The following is an 18,666-nucleotide window of genomic DNA, read 5'->3' on the forward strand; positions in this document are numbered from 1 at the left end:
TTAAAGAAGCTTGCATGGAACCAAAGCTTGTAATAGAGCTTATGGGGTAGGAAAACACATCTGTTGTAATTTGTACAATATCTCCTTTCCTTGAAGATGCTGATCTCAGTCAAGTCACTCCTGAAATTCAGCATTCATCCAGATTTCTCTCTTGGACTGTCAGAATCTACAGCCAGTCTTTGCTGCACTGACCTGTATTCAGCAGTCTCAGCACTAGCAGGACTTTTCTGCTTCTCAGGGCTTCCTTACCCTTCTCCTCAGGAGGAACATTGTGTCCCCTGCAGGTGCACTCAGTGGGGACAGAGGGGCACTCACACATCTCTGTGGTTGTCACTGTCATGGCCTGCTGCCAGAGGTCACCCTCAGTCCCAAGAGCTGCAGGGCACATTCAAATATATTTCCACAATGTCATCAGTAAAGAGAGACTTTAGGTCTCTGACTGAGGGTGTGTTCCACCTCAAGGTTGTGTCTCAGTTTTAAATATCACCATTCTCTTGTCATGTAAATTTTTAGATTACTATTGAGAGTGTTGAATATGTAATTATTCTGGGTCTTCTCAGAATCTGAGTTTCAAAACATTTGAATTTTAATGGTAGCAGCAAAAGCTTAACAATTTCTTTAGACTATTATTTAAGCTCTTTAATTATAAATATTTTCTAATGGAAGTTCTGAATAAAAGCAGCATGAGGAAGTTGGAATGTGGCATTAATAAGGGATGCACATCCTGACTGAGCCCTGAAGTACAGAACTGAAGACCCCATGAATTTAATTTTAAATAAGATGTGATCAGTAATTTGCAGCATTTGTAGGAAGATAACTTATTGTAAGGGGGGGGTTGTGCTTATAATATGCTTCAGTATGAGTTCTATGATCTGAAGATCTGTCAGTCAAATTTTTTATAGCATTGGGTGCACACAACAATGGCTGCTTTGAATTCTCTTTTTAACAATTGTGACTTGGACTCTTACTCAAATTACTGCTCTACCTAAAATATCCTCACATTCAAGGTTTAAAAAATAAGTATTTGAGCAAATTTATTTGAAATAGGGAGTATTCCTATAAAATGTTGTTTCTTTACACCTGGAATGTATGAAATAACAGCTGAAGCTTTAATTAGGAATAGTTTTCATTTAGTGTAGTCAACAGATGTGGATTATTTTGTTGAACTTGTTTTGAGCTTAAGGACAAACATGGAAATTATCTCCTCTACTATTAAGATTTACTTTAATTTACAGATTTATTTTTTTTCTGTGTGGAACAGGCAGGTTGGTAGCAATATTGTTTGTACTGAATTCATGATTAACACTAATAAATAGGGAAATTGTTCTACAAGGATTCAATTGTGGGAGGGCAAGAACTGCATAAGACCAGCAAATAATTGTGGCATATTTCATTGTAATTACAGTAATTGGGTTTTGTGTTCTTGTGAGTCAAAACATTGACAACAATTCAGAAGATGTTTCTGGTTTTACTCCACTGCAGTTTGTATGCTTTGACCATTAACAGTCATGAAAAATAAAAATGTTTTCAGACTGGTTTATTTTCTTTAATAGCCACACTAAAACTGAACTTCCTTGTTAAAATAAACACTTTTACTATAATGGCAGTTCTGAATCCCATAATGGAATGTAACTCTATATATTTATATTACATGATACATTCCCTATGTGTAATTCTAAGAGTTTGTATGTGTTAAGAGCTCTCCCTGCAGAGCTAACAAGCTGCCAAATTACATTTCACTGACTATTAATTGTTTCAGTTTTAGGTCAAGTTCTTCTTGTCCTTTAAAAAAAAAAAAAAAAAGGCGAGCAGTGAAGAAGGATCACTTTGAAAGCTATTTTTGTCTTATTTTTCTTCACTGTTTCTGCTGTACATTTCGTTCTTCTGAATAACTGAATGAAAAGTCAAGAATTTCCAGCCTTAAAAAGTTAAATGCACCAATACTTGTGACTTGAATTAATTTCATCTTGGAGAACTGATCTCTGAACATATTCACAACATGTAGATGGTATCTCCAGCTCAAAAACATGTTAAAAGTACTTGTGGGCACAAAGATCATGTCAGATAAGCAAAAAAATATAGTCTAAGTCTTAAGAGAATAAAGAAATGCTTGTCAAAATAGTTTGCTGTAGAATATTGAAAAACTTTGCTCTATTGGCATCATTGGAATACAACTTGTCCAGTTAGATGCTTTCCCAAAGGTGTCCTGGTCACATCCCTCCTGGACCAGCTATGGCAGCATTTGGACCTCAGGAGATCATGAAAAACAGCTCATTTCTGTGTTTTTCCTGCTGTCATATTCCTCCTGCTGCAGCCATGAGGCACAATTTAATAGCTATTAATTAATATATCTACCATTTAATAGCTAGCTATATATATATATATTGGTATTAATTATAATATTATATATTAATACCAAATATACATAATTTGATATTACTATATTAATAGCTAATTAATATATTTTGGTATTCACATACTCTTTGAACAGAGAGAGACATAATTCTCTCTCCCAGAATTTTTCCTGGGGAAGGCAGTGAGAAAGCTCAGAGAGAGAAGACAATTCCTATCTCTATTTGCTGCTCCTGTTGTTTGGCACATGTGGAATGTGTTATGGAGATTGTTTACCAAAAGGGATTTGTTAATTGGACTCTGCTGATGGTTGTTTGGACTGATTGGCCAGTTAGGTCAAAGCTGTGTCATGGCTGTCAGGTAAGGGGCAAGGTTTTTTCTTTAGTATTGTTTTTAGTATAGAGCATAGCATAGTATGTAGTATAATATAGTATAGCTTAATGAAGCAATTGTTCAGCCTTCTGAGTCATTGGAGTCATTGCACTTTATTCTCTGGCTGGGGCTCGTCCTGCATTGATAAAATATTTACTGTGCAATTCACTGTGGCTATCTCTCATGCTTCCCTTCCCCAGCCAACAAGGAAAATGTGTTTTCCAACCTCTTTGCCAGACCTTACCCACTCATACCCTCCACATCACCCACACAGACTTGAAGGAGTTTGGAAGTCCACTTTTTTGGTGTATCTTTTGAAGAAAGAGCTTTCATTAAAAAAAAAAAAAGGCAGTACATTTTTTCAGGAACAGAACCCAGGAGAGAGGAAATGTTAAAATAAAGTTGATTCTGTATTTTAAGAGATGGGAGATTTCTATGATTTGGGTTGAGAATGAGAAACTGCTGTAGGATTTAGTCATTCAGGCTGCCTGTTTGCCTGTTTTCTTTGTTTTGGGGCCCTTCCAAGCCAAGCCATGATTTTGTAGTGCATGCTGGTCAAGAATTCAAATATTTGCTGCATGGCTCTAGATTGTAAGTGGTCCAAGTGCCTGGATCCTTCTCTCTCTTAAAGGAGAAGGGATAGGATATGGCATTTCAGGAGTCAATGGAACTCTTGCATATGGAAACACCCTTAAAGCCTCTACTTCTTACAACAAAGTTTCTGCCTTCCATCTTAATCAGCTGAACAGGCTAGAAGGGCCCAAATGCTTTGGATTGGAAGGGACCTTAATGATCATCCAGTTCCAGTCCTGCCATGGGCAGGGACACTTGACTAGCCCAAGGTGCTCCAAGCCCCATCCCTTTTATTGCGAGTCATTCCCAGGAAGAAAACAGAAAACCAGTCTTGGGTATAATGCAAGCAGAAATACAAAAGTTAAAAGTATCTGGATTGGTAGCTTTAGTTCCATGTTTTTATGAATGCTTTTATCAAGTACAGTCAATAGGCATTTAAAAAGGTTTTTCAGATTAAATTGGCAAGGAAAACCTGTGCTTGCTGGGTCTGAAAGGGGCTGGGCTGAGCCCAGTGGAGATCACAGCTGGGTATTTGAGCAGATAGTGAGGGGCACTAGCACTGCAGGGCTTCTCTCCTGGGCTCCACTCACCTCCAGTTCCCTTCAGACAGGTCCCACCTGTGTATGATCCTTGCAGCTCTTTGTGCACTTGGTCCCTGACCACCTTCTGAGTCTGTCAACAAACCTGCCTGTCACAGAGTGCCAAGCATTGCACAGCTTTAGCAGAATGGACACTTGCTTACTCTACAAGTTATTCCATGCAGAATATTCAGCTCGATTTTTTAGGCTGACATGCTGCATTTAAAGAAGTTGATTGTGAAGTATGTCTTCTAAAGTAGGCATATTTATGATGCTGTAGAAAATGTTTGGTGTTGTTGGCATTCTTTTTTTTTTGTTTGTAGTTTGTGGGTTTTTTTCTGTTTGGCTTTTTGTGTCCTTTTTGGTTGTGTGGATTTTTTTGTTTTGGTTTGTTTGTTGTTTTTTTGGTTTGTTTTTTTTTCTTTTTGGTATGTGTTACATCCTTCTTCTGTGCTAGGTCTGAAAATGATGTTCAGGCAGCTGGGTAGATAACACATCCTCATGTGCATTCAAGAGTATGTTTAATTGTTTCTCTCTGCCTGTTATCCAGCACTACATGCGTTTTTCCAGTGCTACATGCCCTTGTGATTTTCAGTAATGTGTTGGTATTCATTTACATCCCTCTGCTGTCCCATCAGCCCTGTAATGAGTGATTGAGTTCCAGGGGCTGTAAGGCACTGTGTAATTTGGCCTGCAGGCTTATCTAAACAAAAGAATGTACAACAAATAAAGGCAGCATTAGTGCATTTTGAGTGCTGATTGTTTCAAATCAGATACACAGGAAACCAGATGTTGAAGTTTATCTAAAACACTTGCAGCCCAATCTGTAACTACAGCAGGAGCAGTGCTCAGCACTTTTTGTATTGAGTTAGCAATGTGTCTGCAGCAAATACAAATTTATTCTTATTCCTCAATTCTTCTTTTCAGATGTTCATTTATTTCTGTTCTCCTTGCAAACCACTGCTTAATTAATTTTAGTGTGATTCTGCAGGTGGGTGTTTTGGCGGCAAAATGCAATTCTTGTACATTGTCCTGAATTTAAACCAGCCACATCTTGAATGATGATAATAAATTTAGCTGCCTAAAATTAGGTACAGAAAGTAGCCTGAGCTTTTTTAACTGTACTTGTAGCTCTAAGAGTTGTGTGTGGAACAATGTAAGTATGTGGCATTTGCAGATGGCTTACATTTGAGTGTGTGGTAAGGATGTAAAATCACAGCTTCAGATGCTCAGATTTGTAACAGTTTTACATAAAACTAAAGTAAAAATATCTTTATTTGGAGTAGTACTGACCACACTCCTGACACTACTGTAGCTTCACACGGTAATGAAGAGAAGCTCTTATAATTTTGGTAAAGAAATTACTCACTTCATGCTAATTATGTATTACTGTATTATTCCAACATGACTCCTCAGAGGAGCTCGAATGCCATTTGCCTGCTGAGATGAATGATACCAAAAGCAAGTTGAAGAGGTTTTTAAAAGCGAGCTGGTGTTGAGGTGTCAGACACTTCCAGGCCTCTGGGCTTTCATAAGCTGTTGACTTTCCTTTATTCTTCTGAGGAAAGTGAGGATTTGGAGATGTCCCAGTCTCAGCCCCAAACCAGTTTGCCTCTGTGCAGCTTTACAAATGCAATATTTTTGGTGAGGTGATACAAGTTCCTGACACAGGAAAGTAAGCAAGACCTAGAAGTGTGATCTCACAGGCTGGTCATTCCTGCAGATAAAGGAAGCACGGTTATCCCAGGGATTTTCTGTCAAGATGCAGCCTTACAGATGAAATTAAATCATATGTTTATGTCCTGTGTATTGATGGTACTGGGTAGAGCAGCCTGGCATTATGAGAGAGAGGGTTTTAACTGCTGCTGATCTGAAAGTGATGAGGAGACAGTGGCACTGAAGGAACAGAGACCTGCTTTTTTTTCACCTTCCTTATCTGAGAAGAAGATAATGCAACATCTTCCTTGTTATTTTGTCCTGCTGTTGATAGGCATTGGCTGTTTGGGAATGACCACAATAGTGCAGTCATGTTTGCTGCTGCATTTCTAATTTGGGAGCTTGCCTTTTCCCCATAATACAAAGTCAGAAGTTAGTGGAATATAGATAAGGACTCTAAGGTTAGATAAAGCCAAAGAGCGTTACAAAAAATACCTCTGGGTTATGTTTTGATGTGTTTATTTTATGACTTCACCATTTTAGAAAGACAGGTACATTTTAGAAAGGCAGGTACATTTTAGAAATTAAAAGTATATTAAACTTTCTTTTTGCTGTTTGATTTAATCAGTTGCTCTGTTTTGGGGCTCGCTGGGTTTGTGGCATTACTGGAATTTGTTGCAGTGTGCTAGATACTATTCTGTATTTTCAAGTTGCTGCTTCCAACTTTCCATGCACATAAAATATTGTATATTTTATGATGAAACCAGTACAGCTTCTTCATACTCTAAGTAGTAACACATGGAAGGGAGAGATGGCTCCGCTTCCCTCTTCATATTTCCTTACCTCCCCTGATTAATACTCTGCAGCATCAAATGTAGGGCATTAATTCCCATAAAGTCAGTTTGGACAAGGAAATCTTATGAAAATAAATACAGAGAGGGAAGACAGAGTTGTTCTGGCTTGAGCTGCAGCTGCTACAAACTACCATCTGTAGTAGCTGGGCCATACAACTTTGAGTTTTGTTTCTGGAAAGCATCACTGCCATGTGTTGAATGTATCATAATGCTCCACATTTCCTCAAAGTGAAAGCACTATCATGAATGCTTATTATTAATTACTTTATTGCTCAGGAGCTTATGGCTTCTTGACATTAAAAAAGAAATTGTCCCTTTTAGTGTGATTTTTGGGAATTTTGATTTATGACTGAACATTGCCATCTAAATGAGTTTTGGAAATTCAAGGAAAGTGAGTTAACTTCAAGAACTGAATTGGTTCCAGAATGAGTTTTTTGAATAAGAAAATAACTGCTCACAATTCTGACAGACACTTAAAGGACAGAAAATATTTAGAAAATGCCATGTATTACATGCATTTACCATTAGCATTCATTTAGGGATCAGAACACATTATTCATGTGTTAATATTTTAAAGCAGAAGCACGTAACATGAATGAGTTCTAAAAGCACAACTTTTATTAGGGTTGCATGGATAAAACAAGTATTCTCTGGTGATAGCTTTAATACTTTCCAAAACTAATACTTTGAGTTGAGTCAAGTGGCTCTGAGAGAGGTAGGGAATCTCATAATCTCACCACCCAAATATGATGAGCCTCAGAGCTGTGATTTCTGCTTTATCTTGATATATTAGAGCAGCATTTCTGTGAGCAACTCTTTTTTCTCTTAATACTTTTGAGATAAATTTAGTCTGCAACCAAAATGGCAAAAATGGTTTTGTCCATGGATCTGACCAAGCATGGGAGGGCAGAGGGGAAGCAGCAAGGCAGCCTCTGAGACGTGACCCAAATACTTAATTTTGTGGAGTTAAGTACACAAGTTCCATTCAGCTGATAAAATCTACTACAGAGTATATGTTACACAACTCCTGTTTGAGTGGAATTCATAACCACATCATTGTCTTTTTCCAAATGCTAGCAGGAATGAAATGTGCCTTCCTTGGGGAACGAGACTGCCGCAGATAGTCACAGCAGTCCCCGCCAAGGGGAAAATTTGAGTGCTTTTGCCTTATGTAAAAGGCACAACAGAAGCTTGTCCTGCTTGTGTGGGTAACGAAGCAGAGGATGTTAAATCCGAGGATGAGGTTCCTCACATCCCAGCAGAAGGTCCCTGGTCAGGGGGCAGGCTCCAGGTGCATCTGCAGGAACAGCAGAGCTGCTCAGCACAGCGCATGGGAGCGGTGAGGACGCGAAGGTTTGGAAACTGGCTGCTGCTGCCATCCACCCTTGCTCAGAACCAACGTGCTGTGGGGCACATTGCAGAAGGGAAAACTTCTCAGAAAAGGAGTTAGCAAACCAAATGTGAACAATTAGGGTTTTCTGGGCTCTTTAGGAGTATCTGGATGCAGATTGCAAACAGCAGTGTGATGAGCCAGAGAGGAGTTTGATAAAGCAGTAACAGACCAAATCCCTAAAACAACAGGACTAACATACAATCCTGTGAATTCTCATGGCAGATGAGTAACTTTAGTATCTATGCAGTGCCATGAAGGAGGCAAACTGCCATGAGTTAACCAGGCCCTGCTCTGACCCTGTCAGCAGTTCATTGTGGAGCAGGAATTGATAGCAATGCAGAGTTTTCCTGTTCATCTGATGTGCCTTATTTGGGCACAGTGATGTAGCTCTGTCTTGGCCCACTCCCAAGTTTTGCTGAGTTCCTATGAGGAAAACCTTACTGTAGCTGAAGGCAAAACTCCCCCAGCTGGATTTTGCAGATGTGATCACGTGCCGTGTTACTTGTTCAGAGATTGGTGCTTCCTAAAGCCATACTTCAAATATGGGATCTGTGTGTTTTAGGACGTTGTCTGGCAAAGTAGGAGGGTACGTAGTTCTCTTACAGGAAAAATGTCTATCAGAACAAATGCAGAGCTGGCAGGTCTCACAAAATAAAGCTCCTCTAGAGCAGCCAAAGTGTTTCAGTAGTGCTGGGAGAGCACAGAAGTTCATGCTCCCAGTGCCAGGAAGGTTTGGGTTTCCCCTGGAAACACACAGCTTATTTGTGATCAAATGCAGCAGAGGTAAATAAAATAGCTTTGTCTTTTTATGTCCTTTGTCAGTGTTCAGTTACACTATTTGATAATTCTTTTCCATGGACTTCATTTTCACTCCTTGCCACTTGGGTTATGGCTCTTCCAATAGCGAGCCCTGGTGTTGTGAGCTTTTTAGTATTTACCTTGGACTTGAATGAAATCCAGCTAAAGTGTTTTTCTGGAATTAACTGGAGATTTCAACAATTGAATTTTCTAGGAGACAAGGCTTCTTATTTCTGTCATGTGGATTGTTATCACAGCATATGATGGTGACACTATTTAGTCTTTACTTGTTATGATCCTTAATTTTAGTGATTCACCCACACACTTTTTTTTTCCTCCCTTGAATTTGCATGTGTCATCCTGTCCATTCTCCAAGTTACTCTGTCAGCTCATGTGCTATGCTTTCAAGGATGATCAGAATTCAAATTTATGGGTAGCTTCCTTAGAAACTGTTAGATCACCAGGAATCACAAATGAAATTGCTTTTAGATCAGAGCAGCTCAAGCTAGATACATTTTATAGCTTTTGAACCAAGTTAATGTAGGAAAAGATAATGAAGAGAACTTGCAGCAGAAATAGCTTTTGAATATTGATGCATCTGAACTTTGAAAGACAGGTACATGTACACCATACATATATGATGAAGTCAGCCCTATATTGGATGGAAATCTTTGGAAAACATTTGATTTTACCACTTACAGGGCTAGCTGCACTTCTCTGATTTTTGTAGTGTCTTAGTGAACTCCTTCATTAGTTGGCCATTGTATGTTTTAAAAATCTGTAATGGAATTTGTACGTTTGTAACACTTGGAACGTGAGCTACACTGCAGCACAGCTTGTATCCACCATCGTTATCCTGCAGAGCCAACTGCATCCAGCCACCTGAGGCTTCCTGATTCGTGGGAGAAATTTGGAACACTGGTGGTTATAGTGACCAGAGAGCACTTTGGTTTCAACTGTTCTGTTTGTATGATAATAGCATTTGAAATAATAATTTTGACGGTATTAAAGCATAAATATCAAATGGTGTTGAATGAGGAAATGGAAAACTGATAGTTTGTATTGTCCTGCCCACATCAATATTGCAGAGGTGGTGAATTTCTGTTCACAGGAGACAGCCCTCAAGAAGGCAAACCTTTCCTGAAGGAGGCTCCTTGTGTTTGAACTATGTATGTGCTGTGGCAAGAGCTTGTAGAGTGGTCTCTCTCATGTATGATGATCTCTTTGCATCATTTGTGCAGCGAGAAGACGCTTGGAAGGGCACACCCCAGACGTGTCACGGGCCAGCAGCTTCACTGACGACGTTGACCTGGTACCCGAGGAGTCCCCGCTGCCAGCAGCATCCGACTTGGCACAGTGAGTGAGCAGCAACTCCTTAACTGGTCACTTAAATGCTCATTAGCAATGAGGGACACCTGTCACTGAATAAGAGTTATGCTTTTGCTGGTTGGCTGCACTTGAAGTGATTGTGGGTTTGATCTCGTTCAACTAAATGTGAACATTTCTTAGTTTAGCCTAAAGCTGGGTGGAAGTAGCCAGACGCTTGGAAAAGCAGCGCTGCTCTGTGCTGGGTGGCTTGTAGTCTTGGTGGCTTTGTTTTCCCACTTTTTAAGGCAGCTGACACAGTTCCTGAGAACTGTGAGCTTTACAGACAGTTTTATACTTGTAGACTGTCCCATCAGGTTAAGCTCTATAGCAATCCTCATATGAATTGATTGGACACCTAAATGAAATAGTCATTTATAGATACAGCCTAAAAATAGAAAGGCTACCTCATGTAATATTTTTATTAAGCAGGCACACTTTTAAGGAAATGATTTTCCACAAATATGAAAGTGAAGTTATTGACCAGGACAGAAAATCCCCATCAGGGAGTTCACTGCAATTGTTGAGTTGGTGCTTTTACTTGGCTTAGCAAATATTACTGGAAATAAAATAATCATGCAGGAAAATTTATGTTGAATTTTATCGGACCTTGAGTAACCTTCATGCTTTTGTCCTGTAATATCCATGTCCTATTTTGGACATGGGTATTTTGGAGTAAATTTCTAATGTAAACCAAAGCATTAAAACACAGAGGAAGGTGTGGATGGACCAGAACATCTAGGTGCCATAGCAATGTTTTATCTCCCATCAGATACCAATACAAATAATGCTTGTGAGGTGATCTCCTGAGTTAGCAGGCTCATGAAGGTCTAGCTGATGTTTGGATGCTATGGTAATGTTGGTGAAAAACCTCACCTGGTATCACTCTTGCAGGAGAACGTCTGGGCTTATCAGTAGAAAAATGCTTTATCTGAGGTTAAAAAAAAAAGAAAAGAAAAAAGAAGTGTTGTTTGCCTTCAGTTAGGGAAAAATATCCACAGTGGTGTTCAGGATGAATTTGAAAGCAGTGTGATTCTGTTCTATGGTGTGATTACCTTTGAGAGGGTTTCTTTCACATCCTATGTTTACTTTCTGTCCAGGGAACTCATACAGATGATGTGTCTGCTACATCTATAGTGACTGTACTGTGCTCTCATGTGGGGTATCCTGGTCCTTGTGTTTCCCCAACATGCCATATTGGCCTTGCTTTCAAATCAGAGAATTCTAAATTGGTCTTTTTTTCTTCTTTTTATTCAGCACAGTGCAAGCAAAAGGTTTTGCATTTGAAGGAAAAAACCCCTCAGATCTAATCTTATTTCTACTGTTTAGTGCATGAAAAATGGTGGTATTGTAACTTGTGTTTTGTAGTGCAAACACTCTACCAGTATTTTTAGCTCCTATTGGTTTTTTAAATGCATTTCTCCCTTGGGGAAAATAAGGAGTAGCAGTAAGATAATCAAGTGCACAAATGAAAAAAGAAATTAAAATATGGAGAGATTTTAAGTACTGTGCTACACCGTTTAAAGTCATATACTATGAAATCATTAATTCCCCTTGATCTGGATGTCAGGTGCATAGAAACAGAATGATCTTGCTAAATTAAGAATGAAATTGCTAAATTAAGGATTTTTACATTCTAAGTCCCACAATAAAAAACATATGTATAAATTATAGCTTCTAAATACTAGTAAGAAACTTCAAATGTACAGAAAACATGAGGCCAGAAATTATAGATATAAAGGTGCCATATAAGACCAAAGCCAAAACATCATTTCATCTACTTTTCTGCTTCTAAATTGAGCATAGCAGTTTTCACCTTTATCACTGATCACCTCATTTTCTATGTCTGCATTTTTACCTAGTAGGATGCATTCATTTTAGAGTCAAGCTGATTCTTGAGCAAAAATGTGTAATGTCTCCTTCTTTAAACTGTGAACTTTATGAGAGAAGCACAGAACTTGTTTTATTTATGGATCCAGGTTTAAAGTCCCAATTTCAATGCAAACAGTAAGATATTAACACTGTACTTTCCTGACATGCACATCAATATTAGATATACTCAGTGTAATTATTTATCTTGTCTTTTGGCAGAAGTGTAAGCAGGTAAGTCTTGGTGTGTGTTGCACTTGGTTTGGTGTGTGAGGTTTCCAAAACAGCATGGCTTTTGCTTTTCACTTAATTAGGCCAACAAATCTTCATCCTAGAGTCATAAAAGCATTCAATGATAAAACAGAAACACTTCCAAGAGTAAAATTCAGCCAAAAGGGAGTGTGTGGGTGTGTATGTATATATGAACACACAGTGGGCTTTTTCAACTTGCAAAATAAGTGAAAACTGGGCTTTCACATACCAGTTCATGCCAGGATCCCACAATGATGACAGTTTCACGAGAGGCACTCTGTGAACTCGTTTGACTTTGAGGAGCTGCCAAAAGCTAAAGTTTTGTTTGCCTTCAGCAAGTGTTTTAAGCTACAAAATCAATCCTGCAGTAAACCTTTATTTCAAAGTCTGTAACTGGTCATTTTTCAGCTTCCTGTGTTGATTATTAAACATGGTGCCAGGTCTACAACTGTAATGTTTTGAGGGTTGTTTTCTGTAATGTGAACAATAGATGCTCATCAAGTCTGCTCTGCTGCATGGATGACAGCAGAGATGCTCTCTGGTGACATTAGCTTTGCTTTAGGCCACATCCTCTTGCAAATTCCCTCCAGTGTGTGAAAAGGGCAAGTGATATCCCAGGAAAAGAGATTTCTTACCCCTGAGCCTTGCCTTAGACAAGCCTCTGTCACATCAATCTGCACTTTGCCAAGCAAGCACCAGGCTGCTTGAAAACTGCTGCTAGTATTGTTTAAGGTGATATTTGACTGCCAGCAAACCAGTTCAATGTGTTGCAGCAGAGCCCAGGTGTCAGTGGTGGATGCATCGACCAGTGGGATTCTGAGGTGAGTGGTCTGTGCAAGCCTGGAGAAGCTAAGCTGCCCTGGTAGAAGCTGTCAGTGAAATCAGGCAGCAAGCTGAAAAATGGAGCTTGAGAGATCTTTCTGTAGGAACACAGCTGCTTTGGATCCCTTGGATAGCTGGGATGATGTTTGTTTCTGGTGATCTCTGCACAAATGAGAACAACTCCTGAGCCAGGGGACAAAAGCATCACAGTCAGTTTATAACTCTGTGGCTGCCTGAAGTTCTTGCTGAGTATCTTTGGCCCATTTCCTCAGGGGCCAAAAATCCCATGTGCTGCTGACCTGAGTAGAGCTCTGTTGGTTTATAATGGCTGCTTCTGAGGTGTCCAAAGCTGAATAAAAATGAGGGTGTTAGAGAGTAATCAATTCTGATGGATTAAATAAATATATTAATTTCAGTCAGTTGATGAGTAGCAAGAAATGTTTGGACTGCCTCACTGCCTGACTTAATTATTCACCTAATATTTCAAATTCTCTGATAAACAGTCAGAAGGGGACTCCATCAGTGGATCACTGGAGTTTTGCAAGAGTAAAGGAGAACCCAATAACTTTGAGACTTAGTATTTAATTTTTTTTTTATCTCCAGCTGGTTCTATTTTTATTGTGATGACAAGAACCCTTGGCCATGACAACATTTTCTGTCATTCACACCAGAGTTTAACCTTCCATCAGGAAGGAGAGAATTTGGCCAATGGACTGCACTGAAAGATTACACCAACCTGGTCCCTGATAGCACAGTCTCAGGAAAAATATACACAGCAGCAGCTTTAGAGGCAGACATCCTGTTTTTGTTTTTCAGAGCTCTGTGGTTTAAAGCTGTGGTGTCTAAAGTTCTTTCCAGTGTAAGGAAAAGCAAAAGTCAGAAATTCTCTCTGTCAGCGTGGTTAAGCAGCTGTGGTTGAGTGTGCATTTTGTGGCTCTCTGGGGTCACAGGGGGGGTGAATGTCAGCAGGTCCCTGGAGGGGGAGCAGGGCAGTGCAGGAAACCTCTGGCAGGTGAGATGCACACACAATGCCCACGCTCTGCCCTCAAGGGACAGCTGAGCAGTAGCTCCTCAGCTGGAACAGGCTTCCAGGGAGCTCAGAGCTCCACCTGATCCCCGCAGGGAAAGTGGGGCTTCATTACTTCTCATGGCCTGAGAGTGAGACCAGCAGTTGCTCTTCTTTCTGAGGCTCTGTCCACAGCAGTCAAGCTGTGCTTAGGAGCCATGGGTTTAATCCATGGTGAAACCAGTTCTGTGCAGAGGTTTAGAAAGCCTGAAGGTGCTTGTGTTGCACTCCTGTGTGTGAGGTGAGTGTGCTGTGGCTGTGAAAATGGCTCACTGCTTCACTTTGAGGTCTTTAATGTAACAGAAGCACAGACCTGACTGTGGAAGCAACCTGATATCCGCTGTTCCCACCTCCTCCAGCTCTTTTTTATTTCAAGCTCATAGCACAAAACTGGCTCTTAGATTGTACAAGGGAGTTGCACCTACAAAAGGATTAGCAGGAAAACCCAGCATTAAAATGTGGTTATTAAACAATCTTTTCCCCCCATGAGGAGGGGGGGGAAGATAGACCTGAGGTGAGGCAATGGATGCAAAACAAACCTCTTTAAATGGGGGAAACTGAGACCCCGAGGATGAGGGTAACTGAATGCCCTGTTCTGTGTCATCACTGGTGAATCCTGATGCAAAAAGAGCATCCCAAATTAATCTCCAGCTGTGAGCAGGACCTTCTGTGAGGATTGAGGCTTCATGAAGCCAGGGGGTTGGGTTCTCTTTGTTGGTGTTTGAGCTCACTGCAGGCTGCCTGGAAGAGCAGACCAAAGCTGCTGCCCACCTCATCAGAGCTGGGTTCTGCAGAGACTGGGGGTACCCTGAGCACTGCTGTGTGCTGGGCTGGAAAAGCAAATTTGTATTCAAAGGAGGGTGCTTCATGGTTAGTCTTAGATTTTTAGCTTTTCTCTTTTAAAACAAGTTTAGGAAATATGTTGGTTTTGTGGTTTTGGTTGTTTTGTTGAGTGTTTTTTTTTTTTCTAGAGGAAATAGGTTCTCATATGATTGGCAGATATGAAATATGACTAATTTCCTTCATTGCCCACTAAGACAGAAATTTTATATGAAGTGAATGGGACAAATGGTAAAACTTATGCTAGGCATTAAAGCTTTCATTAGGTGTTATCAAAGAAAATGATCATTGTTAAGCACTTGAAAAAAGAGATGTTAAACCCATCTTCTGACTTTCAACCTTCCACTATCTGTAGATGGTAGTGAAGATTTTATCAGGGTCTTAAGAATATTTTTTGTCCTTCTTTGTTTCTGCTTGAAAATCTAAGAATGCAACTTGTAACACCAAGCATATTATCAGTCTTTCTATTGCTTTGGTTTGTCTCTGCCAGCTCTATTTATCTTTGTATTTTTATCTTAACTTCTTCCTATAGCATACTGCTTTTAATCTTATTAAAGAAACAGTTCACCTTCTCACCAGCAACTTTATCCCACTGAATATAATAGAATAATATATGATATATGATATATAATATATTATACATAATATATAATATATAATATGTATTGTATAATATATTATAATACACATTATATGATATATATTATATAATATATAATATGTAAATCCAGTAATTGGATAGTGGTCTTCTGTAGGATAATTGAACTGACTATAAACTCGATAATAACACTTTTATTACTAAAATAATGTTCCTGGGGTAGCCCCCAGTACCATGAGTGGAGGGCATATATCTGTATCCATCTTGTTTCCAGGTTTCTCATTGTCTGTTGGCTTTTGACACTTACTAATTTCCACTCTTGTGTTCATTGAACACAGGTGTTAGTGATGCAGCTAGTTCTTTCCTCAGCATGGCACTCAAAAACATTATAAATTGCTTCAAAGAGGGATTTTTGCAAGCATCTGTCAGTTCTGACCAGAAAAAAAGTGAGGTAGTAATTGATAATCTGGTTCTGTGCTTTTTGCCACTCTATGGTCATGTGTTAAATTACACTTTTTAGCACTACCCTTTTTTGTCTTGTCACTTCTGATTTGGAACTCTTTAAAAGGGCTGCCTTGGGATTTATTTCAGCACCCAAAGTATTTTTATTGCCATGTAATAGGAAAGCAAGGCTGGTATTAGTATAAATTGGTGGCAATATGCAATAACCTTTTACAAGAATTTGACATTGATTCTGAGGGGGTTTGGAGGTATTTATTCTGGAGTCGGGGTGAATTTTTGCTCTTTTATTCCAAAAGTGAGAACATTTGGCCAGTGGAGGGCACTGCCCCACAACACAGGAGAAACAGAAACTCCCGTTTCAGCTTTCCAAATCCCATTTGTCATTTCAGCAAGCTTACTTATAAACTTAATTTATCTGCATCTGAATTTCCCCCATGTTAAATTGGCAAGTTGCCACACTAAGAAAAACCCCTACTATACTGAAACATCAGTTTAATGAGCAATTTAACCAACCCCCAAAGGCTCAGCTTAGTGTGGTGGTTAGACTTTCTTTCCTGGAAAACAGACTATTGTAACAGCCCACTGAAGGCTGTCAAAATATAACTGAGTGCATATTACCATGTAAACCTCTATGCAGCAAAATTTCCAGATCTGATGGAAAATTGTGACATAAAAAGTTGCTTTGGAAACAGAAGCTTCTACAAAACATTTTCTAGAACTGACTTTTTTTTTTTTTTTCTTTTATGAGTTTTCTAATAATTTCACAGAATTTTGAATTGTGAATAAAATTTTTTATGGCAGGGGTGTGAAGTGACTCTGGGATGTATAGCTGCAAATATCTGTCAAGAAAATAGTTTACAAAGAGTGCATCTACTTCCAGATAAAATTAAAGACTCCCCTTTGTGGCTTTACTTTACACAGAAATTATTTATCTCAGCAGCAAGTCAGAAAATAGAAAAAAGGCAACTCTAACATTTGTTATTGAAAGGGGTGCAAGGAGCTGGATTGGATTCCTGGTTTCTTGTCTGTACTGTGAGGAGAAAGCCATGGAAGGGGGAATCCCATTATCAAGGCTTTGTTTGGATGTCAGAATTTGTCAAGGTTTTATTTAGTTATTATTTTTATAACTCAATTGTAGTTTCCAAGCTCCATGACACATGACACTATCATGAGTGTCTCTATGTGCAGCTCTGATGGAAGGTTGGAAAAACACAGCATGAAAGGGTGTTGTTTGCTGAGGAACAAGTGCAACCCTTCATATCAGACCACCCCAGGCTGTCAATGCCAGGCAAAATAAGTGTGTCACATGTGGCACCTGTGTTTTGGGGAGGGGAGGATAAAAACCCTTGGTGGGAAAATTGTGGTGGTTGCACTGCTCAGAGAAGTGTGACTCTGTCCCTTCTGTAGAAATAACCAAGCACATGTTTGCTGTTACCCCTGATCTGGTGGTTTTGCAGTATTTTGTGTTTTAGCACTTCTCCTGTGAGATTAAATTGGAGGTGGCTGAACCATGCCTGTGTCTGTTCTGGTCATAGGCCCTTGGTCGTGTTCATGGTCTGTGTGAAATATGCTGAGGCAAAGGAGAAGCAGGGATAGGAATCCACGGTGTCTGCAGCCTAAACACCCAGCTCATTGCTCAGGTGGTCAAGCTCCATCCATAAACCACAGGGTGTGTTTTGCATTGGCAACACTCAACACAAAAAGTACTTTAGAAATTGTTCATACCAGTTGTCCTTCCCTTTCCTTCCACGGCTGCTTCCCTGGGCTGCTCCTGTGACCAAGACAGCCCCTCTCTCATACCATCCAAAAGCCCATCCCTGCATAACAAGGACTTCAGAAGCACTTAGGGTCAAAAAAGAATGGAGAAAAGCTTGGGGGCATGAAGACACCATTTTTTTGGCTAGAACTTGTGGAGGGGAGAGCTGAGATAAAAACCTATCATTCTAAGGCAGGAAGCTTTAATTTTACCTTAATATTAGCTAATTGTTACCCTGCTGTCCTTCTGAGCATGGACAGCAGCCCTGCAAGGCAGAATCCTGCCTTCCACTCAAGAGAGTCGCTTTTAATCCTCACAGCCTGCTTCTGAAGAGGTGACGTGCCTGTCTAACATGCTGCTCCTACAGACATCATTTCTGAGGCAGCATCAAGGAGGAAAAAAAATTTCAGAAACTGTAAGTGAAAGTTAAGAGAGCTCAGTGTGGTTAAGTGAAAAGTTGTGATGGGTGTATTGAGGACAAAAAAAAAGATAGGAAATAAAATTTTATTACAGATGTCAAGAACAGTTCTGTAGCTAGAAAATGCAATTTATGGGTGATTTCTTTAGTATTTCATCATTACCAACATTATGAAAATCTACTTTGAAACTTTCAAAATAATGTGAACAATAATACATTGATCATAAATTGAAATGGCATCATTTGGTGATGATGTTTCACAGTGGAGTTTAAACAAACAAACAATTTGGAGTTATGACTGTATTTCTATCCAGGAAGCAGGCAGACTGTCCACTTAGCCTAAAATGAAAGCAGGAAGACTCTTTTCTGTGTTTTTAGGTGTTGATTTGGTGTTTATCAAGGGGTGCTGCAGTCTTGCCTTATTTGCCAATCTCTAGACAGTCTTATTTTGTATTTACTGGTCAAGTGCCTTTCCTTATTGAAATATAAATAATTGTTCATTTCGTTCAGGTGGCTTTTATAGGCTTTTGTATAGTGCAACATAGTACCCAATGAAGCAAGACACACTTGCTTTCACTGCATGAAAGCATATTGGAATTCACATGACATGGCTGAGTCACTGAAGCTGCTTCTGTTCTGTGG

General features: G+C 39.5%; 1 protein-coding gene across 6 annotated transcripts in view; it reads left to right on the plus strand.

Moving 5' to 3' along the window:
- Positions 1 to 18,666, plus strand: part of LOC119708305 (potassium voltage-gated channel subfamily KQT member 1-like) — a 417,378-nt gene that overhangs the window by 65,427 nt on the left and 333,285 nt on the right. For all 6 annotated transcript variants that reach the window (XR_005259030.1, XR_005259029.1, XM_038154526.1 and 3 more), the window contains one exon: positions 9,818 to 9,932. Coding sequence is in view for 4 of the 6 variants with exons in the window: in XM_038154526.1 (XP_038010454.1) it covers positions 9,818 to 9,932 (115 nt within the window). In the remaining 2 variants the exon portion in view is untranslated. The remainder of the gene's footprint in view (positions 1 to 9,817; positions 9,933 to 18,666) is intronic.

This window comes from Motacilla alba, chromosome 1A (assembly GCF_015832195.1).
Source record: "Motacilla alba alba isolate MOTALB_02 chromosome 1A, Motacilla_alba_V1.0_pri, whole genome shotgun sequence".
Taxonomy (NCBI): domain Eukaryota; kingdom Metazoa; phylum Chordata; class Aves; order Passeriformes; family Motacillidae; genus Motacilla; species Motacilla alba.